The sequence below is a fragment of the Rattus rattus genome, chromosome 4 (assembly GCF_011064425.1).
Source record: "Rattus rattus isolate New Zealand chromosome 4, Rrattus_CSIRO_v1, whole genome shotgun sequence".
Classification (NCBI taxonomy): Eukaryota; Metazoa; Chordata; class Mammalia; order Rodentia; family Muridae; genus Rattus; species Rattus rattus.
The window spans coordinates 36,405,966-36,421,200 of record NC_046157.1 but is presented as its reverse complement, the minus strand read 5'-3'; the positions used below and the strand labels follow the sequence as shown (position 1 = coordinate 36,421,200).

Sequence of the window (15,235 nt, the reverse complement as noted above, 5' to 3'; positions counted from 1 at the left end):
TCCCACTCTCTGCATTCCTTACTGTCTCTGGTTCTGTGTGTAGGGTTGAGGCCTCTTGGGCTTTCCCCACCCACTTTTATTTACTGTTGTCCTTGTTCCACTCATCATGTTGGTGAGACTCCCTCCTTCTGAGATCGTTAGAAAGACAGAAAATCCATGGCCCTCTGGCTCTTCCAATCTGTTTGCCAACTTCCCACATAGTTCCCTAAGCCCTAGACACAGGAGTGTTTTGTGGATGTAAGGACTGGGACTGGGCTGTAGAGCTCTGCATTTTGCTTCATTGGGATTTCTGCAGTTGGATTTATCAGCTGCAAAGAGAAATTTCCATGATGGGGAATGAGAACTACAATTTTTTAAAAAGGGAATACGGTTTATATGTGAACCTCGGTTTTGAATCAACAGTGCTTTCTCAGTCGTACAGACACACACGGAGTGCTGGAGCCTAACTGAGGAGTCACCTCGGAGCATGCAAGCTGCACTCCTGCACTCCCGCTTACCTTGCGAACACTCGCCAGCCGGTTCATCATCAGAGACTCCTCTCGATCATCGTCATCATCCAAGTCCAGCATGGGGATGCTGAAAGGGTCGATGATGCTGCAGCACCTGGAGCCTTCGTCTCTGGGGTCAAAGGGGTCCACGATGATAGGCTCGGTTCCTTTTATCTCACAGCGACAGAAGGGGCAGCCTTGGCCATCAGACTCCTAAAATGAAGAAAAGAAACCGACCGGCTCAAAACAATCCAGAGTCTCACAGTTGGACATTTATAAAATGTTTCACAAGTTTGTGGATCGAGGATGGGGATATCTTGAAGAAGCAGTTGAGCAAAAATGGTTATAAGTCAACAAAATATTTTATGAGGCTTGGCATTAAATTTAACAAAAAGCAAGTGTTAAAAAAAAAGCCTGAACTGCTAAAGAAGCTTAGCTTAATTTTCACAAGTATTCATTTGTAATTCTAATCAACAAGGCTTTACTGTCCTCAGATACTGAAAAATGAATTATGTCCCTCTTCAAGACAACAATGCTAATTAAATATTCCACGAAAAGAACATCCTGGCAAAATTAAAAACAACGAGAGCAATAATAAAATAGCAATCAAAGCAACCTATTTGAAGTATACTTTGGAAAGTTCTTGTGCATATTAACTGTGGGTAAATATTTCTGCTTAAATCCACGAGGATTTGTCAAGTCTTGGGTAACAAGGAATGAGTGTGGAAAATAAAATAGTACCGAGAAGTAACCATCTAGGCTGGAAGCATTATGGGCTACATCTTACGCTTGCCCTAAAAGGCTCGGCTATCGGTCTACAGTGTCGCTGTTGTGACGCGAGGCTTAGTGGAATGAGTGAGGTGTACTTGGGTGTGGCGGTGAAGGTATTCTTAGCACCCGGTCCTCTTCCATCTTTCTCTCCACTTTCTAGATGACAAGAGGTGAACGCCTTGGCTCCATCACACACTTTACCACCAGCCCAAAGCATAGCCTGACACCGCATGAGCCAGGAGCCGAAACTCATTCCTTAAGCTGATTTATCTGTTTCAATTCAACAGTGGGACGCTGACTACTGCAGAGCCTGTGGTCTTGTCTTGCTCACGTGGAATCTAACACTGTAAGATATGAAGACTCTCTCTATCTGGATTTCAAAGCAGAGACCACAAAGGATTTGGTCAAATATTTGGGGGTGGGAAATGTATTTATTGGTGATTGTTAGAGGTTTTGTTCATCTTTCCAAATTCATGTCTCTAAGCTCTAACAGCATTGAAAATTCCCCGTTGAGAGCAGACAAAATGAGATGGTCACTCACCCTTCCTTCTAGAAAGGGGAGTTAAAGACATTCGCTGCCCTGGCATTTTGGTATTATATTCACTTACTTTAGTATTACAGTGTTAAAACCAAAAATTTTTTTTAAAAAGTTTCAGGAAAAAAACCAGGACAAATTAGCACGATTTTCGCAGACAAACATACAGAAACTATCCTATCCTTAGCTCAGGACTACCGTACTATAGCCACTTGGCCTGTGGGAATTGAGTCACCCACTTTTAACAATGTGGTTTCAGAGGCATTGTAAAAAGTTCTCTGAACATCTCTGGACCGATACCAGATGTTTACTTGGAAGCAGATACTATTGGTCTATTGTTTCCTTTAACTTCTCTTGGATTAACAGACTAAATACCTTCTTCACAATGTATATTACCAAAAAGAAAAAATCGCATCTAATTGTTTTGTGATAAGAAACTGTAACATCCCCATATCCATATGCGTCTATAAAATTTTTAGGACTTGAAAGTGAACAATCATAATGTACATATGATTTTCAAGAAAGAGAGAGAGAGAGAGAGAGAGAGAGAGAGAGAGAGAGCGCGCGAGCGAGCGCGCGCGAGAGAGAAAACACGTGAGCGCACATACCAGCCATGTTCAGAACTGATGCCCATGAAAGTTTTGTAACTCATAATTTCACCCAGGATAAAAATACAAGATTGAATCACCCAGGATAAAAATACAAGATTGAAATCTTCCACTTTGGGTAATCTCCTTACTTTGATCTTTTAACACTAAGAAACTTTAAAGAAAACTAAACCTTCCTAGTTGGATTTTACAAAAAGAACTTTAAGCTTAAGGCACCACTCGATGCACATTATCATCTGGATGAAATCTCGCTACTGTAAAGGTTAAAGTCTGTCCTGTGTGTCTGTATTGGTGTTTCTGTATAGATTATACATTAAATCCAATCATTCAAAAAAGGTAGCTCTTCGTGTATACACTGAAAAGGAACTCATGTTCTCTATAACAAGATGGAAAGTAGAAATCTAGGCCCTATGTGGACTTAACATTCATAAGACAATTTAAACATTGCTGTAGCAAATTAATTAAGACAGAGTATAATGTTTACATGCATTCACTGCCCACCTTGAACAACAGTTACATCATGCCTAGTCTGTTTCCTCTGTGGCTTCATGTCTTTCACTTGTCTATGATTTTGAAGCACATTGGATAAATTCATACACATATATTTCAGTATGGATACCGAAACACAAGTCACTTAGAAATGTAGTGCAACTATTGTAACTAAAACTAATTCAAATCGAATCATAAAGCCATAGCATCGGTTAGTACAGTGACTGGAAGGTGTGATACTTACTATGTTCTCACTCTCGGGCCTATCAATCCTGCCGCTGTAGCCCAGGGCTGTTTGGATTTACACTACCTCCTTCATCCTAAGATTGACTGACTTTTCCTTACAGAGAGGAGGAGGTGACAGGCAACAGCAGCCAGATAACACGAGGAAGCCTGGGCATGGTTCTTCTAAACCAGGATGTAACTTCTTTCTCCAACCTTTTAACCTGGCCATGGAAGTGACCTCGTTTCTTAGACCTAACAGGCACATTTTGTGGCTGTGAAATGTAAACAGCTACATTGACTGTCCATTTTGATTGGCCAATGGCTCCACTGACTGCACTACTTCCTCTAGTGTAACTTGGCCCATCACTCTTTGGCTTTAATTTAACTACTGTCATATGCAAATGAGACAGATCCATAAATTTTAAAATGCTACTTTGGTTCCTCTGCCCTAGTTTCTGTCATATGGTTGATTGAATACAGATGAAGAATGTCTAGAATAGACATATAACTCATCAGGATTGTGCATCGATAATTAAAATAATGTTCCTGTCAACATATACTTAAGTCAAGATCAAAGAACATATGTTACTGGAGAAGAAAGAACAATAAATAATCTTGTACTTAGTCCTTAAGATGCTCACAACTTGTGAATGAGAAGAGGAAGCATTAAGATTCCTTCTATTCTAATTGACTCAGTGGCTTTCACTTCCCTAATGAGGAAATACTTCAAAATTTAAGGTGAGAGAAATTACCAGTGAAAAACTACAGCTACCTAAATATTGCCTACATAATATACCAGATTGTTCAGATTTATATACCATCATTAACACTAGGAATTAATACACATAAAGATAACTTTAGGTAACTTCAATGAATTTCCAATGATAGAGAATAACAGAAGAAAATAAATCTCTTTACTATAAAGTCTTAAGAGGGCAAGTGAACAGGGTACGTAGAAACTTTTACCAAATTCACCATATTGCATATATACACACACAATGCTCTAAACATTTTCTCTTAAACATCTTAAGATAAGGATGACACGTGTAATTATTTGTTTTCAAAGTTATTAGTGAAACACTTCGATTAACAGCCAATCACTTTCTTTATAGAGTGCGATATATGTGGTTTATTGGTGTGTGTGTTCCCAGAGTTGGGTGCATGCTAACCAGAGGTCCATGTTGGCTTTCATAACAGTAGCAAAATTACAGTTATGAAGTGGCAATGAAATAATTGTATGGTTCGGGGTCAGCACAACATGAGGAGCTGTATTCAGGGGTCACAGCATTAGAGAGGTTGAGAACCACTCATCTAGAGTATCACTCATTGCCACTGAGCTTATGGTCAGCAGACATCTGACTTAGCACTATCAACTTTTAAACAAACAGAACCAGAAAGACCCATGAGTTAACAGAGATGGCTCCAGAGTTAAGAACATTTGATGCTCTTGCAGAGAACCAGGGCTCAGTTTTTAGCACCCACATGGTGGTTCCTATCTGCTTGTAACTCTAGTTCTAGGGAACCCAATGTCCTCTGGCTTCCATAAGTGCAGCTGTGATACAAAGACAACACACAGGCAAACACATTCATACACACAAAGTAAAAATAAATCTTCAAATAGAATGACCCTCATTGGAGTGTTAATGTTAACTGTTAATGTCTCCAAATTGTCCATGTTCTAAACCAGATACACTGCGACACTGTGGGAATCCATCTACTTAAGTCAGTGGACTTGGGCTCTAGCTTTTCTTCTCCAAAATTTTATTTCTGCTGCAGTGGGTGAGATGGTTCAGCAGGTAAAGACACGTTCCTTTAAGCCAGCAGACCTGGGACAGACAGTTTGATGCAGATAAGTGCCTCTGGTCTGTAATTCCAACACTTCTGACAAAATGGGAGGTGGAGACAGTAGACTGGCCAGGGAGCTCTCAGGTCTGCCAGATCGGGCACAAGGAAGAGAGACCATGCCTTAGCGAGGTGAAGGGAAAGATCAGCCTTTCCAAAGGTTCTTCTGAATTACACCCTCTCCTTCCATCTGCCCCTCCTCTCAGGTGTGTAATCTTCACGCCTGCTCCACTGCTGTACCTCAGAATGTCAGGGAAACATTTCTGGCCAAGACTCCCACCTTCTTCACTACCCATCCAGGGAAAGAGACGCCGCATTTTATTCCATCACACTAACTCAAGAGGTACAGTAGAAGTCAAAGAGAGAACTATCCACTGAAACAATCTTAAAGGCAAATAGTACTTTGGTTGTTAAAAAGTGTCAATAAGGGTAGAAATGTGAATGTAAGTCAGAACACATCTGTTTCTTACGGAGACATAGCGGTGAGCACAATTTTTGCCTCACTCTGCAATGCTCTCTTTAATCATATGGCATTAATGCCACACTCACAGACGTGAGTGCAGTCACTGTTTGCTAACTTAGCATTTCGGGCACTGAAAAGTCTTTCCTTCAAAAGTGTCTGAAGAAAAATCTAGGGGAAAAAAAAAAATCACAGAACTTCATTCCTGCGTTTAATAAAGTTAAAGCTGTTGGCAGGAATTCACAATAGAGTTGCCTGGCATTGACATTTTTTTTGTGGGACAATTAAACTCAGTTTGCTGTCTGTGTCGTTTGAAAACGCAGAAGTCAGTCAGCAGATTTTTTTGGTTGGTTGTTTTTGGTTTTTAAAACGAGAATCCTTACCTTACACTGTATGTGCTGACGCTTCTGCATTACAGCAGTGTTTTACAGACTGTGTGGAACACAAGATGGTGCACTCAGGGCTGTGCACGTACATGTTTTCTCAGACTCGCACTGACATGGGAAAGTGAGAGGGCTGTCTGCAAGCTTTACTGATCAAGAGTGAAACAGAGAAGCTGCACCCAAGACAGCCCAGCTTCGAATGTTCCAGAAAGCTTATTATTTAACTTATCTCGTATTCTCTGCAAACCCTTCCATGGTTATTCAATTTATTAAATAACACAGATGTTTCAGAAAATGAAAAAAAAAATCTGACACCTCTTTGGAGGCATGACTAATAGGCCATTATGACAGCAATTAAAGAGCACCCACTGACAGCCTGTAACAGCTACCACTACTGTGCCTTTCTTAGGTTTGCTGTTAATTACATCAAATTTAAGTCTCTAATGAATTAGAGTTAAACTAAAATAGGGCATCAAACGAAAGACAATTTTAGTGAAGAACGACTTGCTAAAAATGCACTTTCTTGAACACATAATTTGCAGTCCAGGTTCCCTGTTCCCTGCTGGACTCCGATGGATACATCCTAACTTCTTGGGAGGCATGCATTTCCCTAAAATCATTTTCATATCAGTACAACCAACAAAGAACTGTAAATAAGAGGAAACGGTTTAATGTCCGTAATTAAACCTGCAGGAGAAGCTGATACTCGTTTCAGGTAATTATTGGTAGAAATCCCATCTATAAAACTTCCAGCAGTGAGTTTAAAGTAGAAACTAAGTCTGAACTTGTTTTTTGCTCAGAGACTGCTATAGAGACACGAGCTGCTCAAGAGATAGATACTCCTTAAAATAATAGTCAAAGAAACAGGCTTGACTTCATGAGAAGCAAATATTTAAGTGTCCAGGTTTGTTTCTATTAAAGGGTATTGTTCTTGACAAACCACAACGATCGATTTTTGCTGTGAGTGGTTTATCTTTAAAGTTTAACTTTTTTATAAGGCTGTAACAGTGGACAATCCCATGAAGTAAAACTAGTAGCTTTAAAGAAAAAAAGGAAAAAAATGAGCCTGTACTGTATCATCTTGGAACACAGGCAAAGCAAAAAGACAGAGACATCTGTTACGACCTGCCCTTCAGCTCCGAACTCCAACACTCAGAGATTTTCCAGTAAATCTGTAAGTTTAGATTCAAGACAACAAATGACAGAATGAAAGAAATGTTCTATAGCTGTGTTCTGCTCACGCACAATCAGTTAGATTCAGGGAGGCTCCCAACAGGGTGTTGTTACTGAATGGTTTTCCACTGTTTTAACTGAATTAAATTTGTAACACTTGTTCTTAATAAGGTTAACTTTTTTAATAACATGTCTAAAGGATCACACAATATTGCTGCTCATGTACTAACTGGAAAGCTTTGCACACAGATATCCTCGTTAGTCGGGCATCTCGAGTGACACCTATTTTTGGATGTAGGGATGTTCCTTACCCAAGTGTAGACAGGTCTACTAATTATTGAGTTTTTTCGCTAGGGAAACCTCACAAAGACAAGTGATTCCAGACTGCCACTTTAGGAATTTCAAGCCTTGTCTAAATGACGAGTTAGTTAGGAATGGGGAAAATGTGCATCCGACATCACCGCAAATATTCCTTTAAGAACAGAGTAAGGAGAAGCCAGGTCTTGTGGCCATCGGTGCCAGAGGTTCAGCTAGCACCAGAGGTAAATAATGGGGGTCAATGTCCACAGCACAGAACAGTGGATCTGTGGCTACAGGTTTTAAGGTTCATTCTCAGGGAGAGAGGAGGCCAAGGTCTTTGAAAGGTAATGTGTTCTCATGAAGAACTGTCTAGCGAAGCACTCCATGGGGCTTTCCTTTGATGATTTACAGCACTGTCCAGTTAGACCAATTTCATGTCTTCCCTCCCCCAGCTCCCCCTCCCCACTTTCCTCCAACATCTGACCTGAATATTACAAACTGACTAATTTTCATGTACCCGTACGTACGTGAATAGGCAAAGGGATCCCTGCATCAGAAATCCATATTCTAGACCACAAATGGGTATACACAGAAATGTTTACAATATAATCAGGAAGTACTTACAGAGAGGAATACAAATTGAACCAGAACATTTTGTGAGAAGATACCAAAATTTTGCCAATTTTTTTTGTCTATATGCAAAATCTGTTCATCAGTTTAGGATAACAGTACTGGCTAGTGGTGTAAATATAATTTAATGGGACTCTCATTTCACGAACACCTTTGAAGTAGTTACTTTTTAAAACTGTACTTAATGTTATTAATTTATTATTTGTTATATAACTACTACTTTCCTTCTGTTTGCAGTGTTTGATCATGTATGTACTTCCTCAATTTCTAACAGTAAAACTGAGAAGTAGTTAAGCATTAAAAGGGGAAACGGTAAAGGTTAATAATTTATGACACTATTGGACAGCTCCACATGTAAGGTCTCTAACATCAATATGAAAATGTATGCAAGGCATCCGGGAACTGATTATCCACTAGAAAGAGGAAGTGTGCACAAAGCCGTGCTGATGTGAGGGCAGAGCATCAAAAATAGAGGGGGAAGAAGCTGGAACTAATCCCATGCCCTTCAACACACAGACTGAAAAAAGCTTTACAAAAACCTGAAAAAAGTGATAAGCAGTCCTTCACAAAGTATACAGAATTAACACACTTTTCCTTGTTTTACACTCAGGCATACATTTAAAAACCCACCCTGGGTTACAGTGCAATTGGCATTTGTAAAGTGCATTAAACGCTAGCTTTCATTCCAGTCAAACAAATAAAACTACATTCACCCATCAACCTCTCTGATATTAAGCACACACAGCACTAGATCAAACGTGAACTCCCAGAATGCATAACATGGCTCTATTGTGGATTTAGGCCCCAGGTGTGCACCAGCCTAAATTCATGCATTTCTTTCAGGAATGCAGAAGAACCATATCGCTAGACTGAAGAAGGGATACGACTTGGCTTCCTCTCAGTTCGGCACTCACCCTGTGATCCTGAATGGGTGCCAGGTGAAGCAGACGCCTTTACAGGCAGTCAGCGGAGGTAAAAGGTCGACCACACTTTGTGCCCTAAGGTGCAGAACAATCTGACATTTGCTGGCAAATCAAAATTTATGGCAAGGCCTTGCTAAGTTTACAGAATGATGGCCTTTAAGAGAAACAGCAGGGTAGGTGCCCCCCTGCCGGGAATAACTCTTCCTGATGTCACGCCAAGTCCTTCCTTCTTCCAGCACCTCCCAGGAACTGTGCAGATTCATCATTGAAACGAACGGGTTGCAAGAAATGCAGGCAAGGATATCAAGAAAACGTAGGAAACATAAACTGAAAGCATGCTGGAGAAGACAGCCATAGAGATGCTGTGCAGGTTGCCTGGGTGACAATGATGCCCTGCCCTTGAGCTCGCAGAGAAGCATGGAAACCTAAATCAGCCTCCTCATCTCCCCGTTTTTACAGTCTCTTCAGACAGTGACTGAAATTGTGGAAGTCATCACATCTTTTCACCAATCTGTGTGTTCAACAGGTACCATCATCTTTGACACAGCTCTTTTCATCCCCCCCACACCCCCTACATTTCTCTTACATCAGAAGGATCAGAAGGTCAGGGTTAGAAAGTGAAAGCCAATGGATGAGAGGACTAAGGTTTAAAAATTAAATGTTTGGATTCCCAAATTTCACCAACATATGCTAGTTTTAACAGGGCTACATTAAAGAGCAAATTGCAAGATGTCTCTATCAAAATAGTCTCTCAAATAGTTAAACTAGAATTGGGTCAAAATGCGCAATTTAAATCTCCAACTTCTGTAACAGTTAAACCACAACAAAAAGAGTCACTGGGGGAAAACAGCTTTTTCATGGCCTTACTCTCAAACATTGACTCATTTTGTATTTAGTGACTGACTACCCACGGACTGGAAGGAAGTTAGAAGTTAGTCTTTGATTAAGTTTTTCAAAATTGGAAATTGTTTGGGTAGAAACTGCTTCAAAGACATGTTTCTCTGATTCCCCTGTTTTGGTCTCATTAAAGCAACCATAAACATGTGTGAGACATGAACCATGGATCAGGAGAAAAGGAATTTGATGGACAGCAACAGCATACGATGTATCTGCTGTGGTTCAATGTGCTTCAAAACCTTCCCAAAGCATGACCTGAGTGGACTGAATGGGCTCACCTGGTAAAGTGCTATCGGTTTGTCACCATGACACTGACAACAAGGCACAGGCAGAACCACTTATAATCAACAGGAACTTAAGCTACACACGTGAAAGAAACGAACTACAAAACATAGCAAAACTATCAATTTTTATGCATTCAACATGGTAAGGCTTTTTTAATATAAATTACTATCTTAGATACAACAGTTCTGAGTATTACTCCCTGGGTGACTGAGATGTAGAGAGCTGAGAGGGGAAGTGTGAGGGAGATCGAGGCGCACTGCTGCAAAGAACTCGGCAGTACCTGCCACGCGGTAAGGCACGAAGTGCACATGAGATGCCCACAAGGCTCAATCTTGACATCTTTGTCATTCTCTGCACAGATCTTGCACAGCTGAAAAGTGGAGCCCATTTCACAATACAGTTCATATTGCTCCTGGAACACAGGGAAGAAGGGCCAACGGTTAATGGTTTTCTAGCATGAAGTATTCGTATCGAATATCCTCAAATACAATGACTTACGGTAAATATCCCACACATGAACCTGTCAGAATTATGTTACCATTTAAGGACACATTTTACATTGATATTCACAATTTGATCTACAAAATAATTTCTACTACATTTGAGCTCTTGGCTTCAATTTTATATTAAGTTTTTTTTTTTTTTAATGCTCTAGATTATTTGATGTTTTACGCTATTGCTTGAAGGAAGGACTAGCTTTAACAGGCACAGACAACAACTTCAGTGTTAGGAGGGCTATAAAGGACTTGGTCTTTTCTTTTTTCTTTTCTTTTCTTCCTACACTGTCAAATTGAGCAAGTGTTATCTTAGGAATTTTTAGGAAACTGACGATGTCAAATTGAAATCATGTTTTAGTGAAGTAAATGCATATGAACATCAATGAATAAGTAGAATTCATGAGTGTCAATTCTTACTGTGTGATTACTAAAACACTGGAATGTTCTATTTGTGTGTACATATACACACATACAGATGCATGCGAGCATAGAACTCTCGTCCACTGTGATATCTGCCTGATATTTAGTAAACTAAATAAGGACAAGGAAATGAAAGAAAGCAGAAAAGAATTATTACCAAATATTCCACAACAAGTTATGAATGGTTGAGCACCCTGCACTTGTACTGAGACGTGCCCAGGCTGGTCTGCGATTACAGCATGCCCAAGTCACGAGCAGGGGGACCTTACTGCATTCTCAGGAGTAAGACTATTTTATGTGAAACTGAAGACATCACACTATTCTGGAAGACTTGTGTATAGTTTCATTGATTTATTTTTGTAGCACTGGGGTTCAAACTAAAAAGTTCAGATATGTTAGGAAGGTGTTTTGCCTAATGAAGTCAGGCCCAGCCAGTTTCGTTTTTAGAAAGGAGATTCGGAACAAGGAATGATCTCTTTATACATATTAGACAACACACTATAAAACTGCTATACAATGCAAAGAATGGCAGTCATATGAAATTTTAAATGGCTGGGTGTCTCTCATACGTCATCATATCAAGACTGGACACTGAAACCAATAGACATTTTCCTACCACCTTTGACCTTCACTGTTTATCAATGTATGAACATATTTAAAATGTGAGATACTATAAAAATAGACTTAGCAAAACAGTGTTCAAGTACCTCCTTCATGCTCGCTTCGATTCCTCAGGAATTCCTGTTACAGTTTCTAGTTTGGCATGTCTGTGAATGTGCACTCATACATTCGTATTTGGCAGCTTGTATTTAAAAAGTGAACTTATACAATGTAAGTTTTAGCGCTGATATGCTGTACTCGTCAGTTCTGAATCAGCAGAGATTTGTATGGGACAGGATGTGTAAGTTCCCAGTGAGTGCACACAGCTTCCGCTCTTCAGCTGGTCACCACGCAACCACCGTGAGCAGCTTACATGACTCAACCCACTACGGAACATTTTAGTGTTGTAATCTGTTGTTTTGTGGAAAACGATACAGTGACTGTATCACTGTGTGCTGATCATCCTCTGCACAGGAAAGAAACGCATGTCGTTTTCACTACCAAACACACGACCAAAAGAAGTTTTCATTTAGATTTTTGCCTTTACTGAGAATTATGTAGAGAGTTCTCCCTCAGGACCCAGGTGTTCCTCCAGTAGGCATTTGACTCTAAAAACCTTCACACGAAACTGATCATTTATCCTTTCTGGTTTTAATTCAGTTCTGTCCTTATATCTGTGAATCTGCATACTGATTTGTCTCTCTCTCTCTCTCTCTCTCTCTCTCTCTCTATATATATATATATATATATATATATCAATATTATATTGCAAACATTATCACCACCAACAAGAAATTTATCGAAAAGAAATCATTAAATTTCTTTGTACTCTAAGAATTCCTGATGCTATCATCACGTTAAACACTGGAGAGCATGCTTTGGAACACAATGTAGGTGAAGTTCAGATTTATTTCTGAGGTGGTAGAGATAGGTATTAATTATGTTCCAGATATTATCCTTACCTGTGTAACTTTTATATGATCATGAGGTGTAGGTTCACATAATCCGGTTAAATCAGGGTTATAGCTTCGTCCATCAGGATAAAGGTAACTGAATTTAAACAGAAGCTTTATTATTTTAGTATATGAGGCTTCAGTGCATTCAGTCTAATCAGTCTTCTACATTTACGCTCACGTTTTCATTTGTTCTTTTCCCATAAACCAACAACATATTCTTGCACCACTTTTCTCAATCGGAAATGTATAATATAAACTAATCCACTATATAATAATTTTCAGTTACAATTGGTTGTAATATACTCCTCATAAAGTTAATAGCTAGTTTGGTAGTGGATTACATCCTATTCTAAACTGCTTACATCAACCTCTACTTGTAGCTTGTTTCATACTTTATTGGAACATCAAAACTGCCCCATATTTATGCCATGTTGAAAATCCCATGGACAGAGAGAACAGAATTAAGCCACAACTATGCCCTGAATAAGGAAGCTCTCCCATATTGTCCTTTCTCAGTCTCCCAGGCTCTCTCTCCTACCTTTTCCATTCCCGCTGATACACATATGTGCACAATGCCCAAATGTGCACCATATAATACATGCACATACACGTCAGAAAAAATGGAAAATATGACAATTCCACACTTCACTGACTTCAGTAGAGTCACACAGACAGGTTTGCAGATAAAGGTTTCATACTAAAAATCAAACTTGAGCTAAAGTTACAATAAGGAATCGATGTTCATAAGTATAGTGAAAATCAAATTTATTATCAAATGTCATTTTTAGTGAACCGTGATAGTAATGTTATTGTTAGCATAACTAGCTTAGTAAAAGTGATGGGAACCTACGGTTGACCTGTTGAACATTTCTCTATATCACAGAGCTTAACGAAAGTTTGAAAATATGTAACAGTGACCATTTTAATGAAAAAGTCTGCAAAATTTTATTGTTGATACAAAAATCATTTTTTTAAATGAAGTGTCTACAAACAGTAGGGTAACCAATATTTGAAAATTATGCTAGACAGAGAGAAAACTGGAGTTCTAGAACAGAATATCTGCATACAGTAACAGACAGAGCAGTGAGCTTTCTGTGACTTAAGAAGGAAAAATCTAGTACTCAGCACAAAAGGTAGCCTCAATTTAGTTTTACACAAAATAACAGAAATGAATTACTCTGAAGTAGTAATAGTCTATATACATATTTTAAGAGCACTTTTGTGTTTCAGCAGTGCTTTTTGATGCTGGAATGTGTCTGCTCTATATAATTATGGTCATAAAATTGAAGGTTAGGCATGAGTAATAGACTGAAGGGACGTCTATTGCTTGGTCTTAAGGTAAACCTCAAACTATGAGATCATTAGCCTTAGCATCTGTTCTGGGCCTAGACAGTCCCTAGTTTTCAAATTTGCAAACTGAAAGAATTGCTCATACTCACAAGCCTTCCCTGCTACCATCAATCAGGGCTTGGAACAGGGGCTTGTTATGAGGTATGGTCTGTAGGATATTGCCGTCCCCAGTCACATAGCCAATGGCCCATTGTCCCAGCCGAGTGCAGCTTAACCGGAAAATGTAGCTATGAAACAGAATAAAAAGATGTTCATTCAAACTCAAAGAGGCATGCCAACCACTAAACAATTTGTTAATCTTTTTGACTTCTTGAGCAGAATCATTTAGAATTTCTGATAGAAATTTCTATCCCCTTCCACAATTTAACACTACTGTACCTCACTGTTATCAATCTGTGTAAGAAACACTGATAATAATTCTTGTTCATTTAAGTATCTCCAGAGTTCTATTTAAAATAAATGAGGCTGGAAACTACCAAGAGATTTATTACCTCCAGCACAGAGATGTGTGGGGCTGCGGCTGCTATGATACAGCTGTGACATAAATCATCTTTGGAGAAGGATAAAATGAAGCAAATAGCTAAATAATTAATTTATCCACCACAGAAACTGAAACAGAAATCCAATATATTACTTTACCATTTAGGCATTAAAGTTTGGTCACAGACTTGTTTAATGTTTTCTTGCAAGCATTTCAGTGATTCATCTTTAAACAAATCCCAAAATAGCTGAACTCTATCAATTACAAAGCACACTTGATAAATTCATAGTTTCTACCCAACATGCCATTCAAATATTTTTCCATAGGCAGCCAACATAATTCAAACACTGGTCATTCAAATGAGTGATAAATCTCTCAAATTAATTTCCAATAAAAGGAGATACTGGCATGGCTTTGAATCTATCATCATTTATTTATTTCAGTACATTATTCCTCTTTATAGGATTGTATGCCACTCAATCTTGCAATCAATATATTAGTATCTGGATTGTACAATCTGTTGTCCATCAATCAGACCAAAAGTAAGTTATGTTGAGCCAACATTTAAGTTGTTATATGAATGCATACATCAGGGGGAAAAGCAAGAGAAGTTTCTCATATTTTAGTTATTGATAGAGTTCACTAAACAACGTCATACACTGCTATAGTTCAGCATATAGGATGGTTTGTCGGTACATGTATTAACCTCGGATGGTAAATAGGACAATTACATTTCAATTAGTAAGAAAGTCAGGCTTTGAACAAGAAAAGGAGTTTGTTGAAAGAGCTCACAGAGCTGTGAGAAAGGGTAGTTTCAAATTAGTATAAACTGACTCCCCTAAGAGACCCTGATGATAAAGTATTGACCTATAAATTACTGATATTACTAATTAGAAAAAGAAAAATATTTCCACTTAAATCA

The 15,235-nt window shown here is 38.9% G+C and overlaps 1 protein-coding gene across 2 annotated transcripts in view; it reads right to left on the bottom strand.

Moving 5' to 3' along the window:
• The window catches only part of Cblb (Cbl proto-oncogene B), a 163,246-nt gene that overhangs the window by 49,254 nt on the left and 98,757 nt on the right, over positions 1-15,235 (bottom strand). For both annotated transcript variants that reach the window (XM_032900287.1, XM_032900288.1), the window contains exons 7-10: positions 13,922-14,059; positions 12,489-12,576; positions 10,290-10,421; positions 498-701 (exon numbers count right to left, since the gene is read on the bottom strand). In XM_032900287.1, the coding sequence (XP_032756178.1) occupies positions 498-701; positions 10,290-10,421; positions 12,489-12,576; positions 13,922-14,059 (562 nt within the window). The remainder of the gene's footprint in view (positions 1-497; positions 702-10,289; positions 10,422-12,488; positions 12,577-13,921; positions 14,060-15,235) is intronic.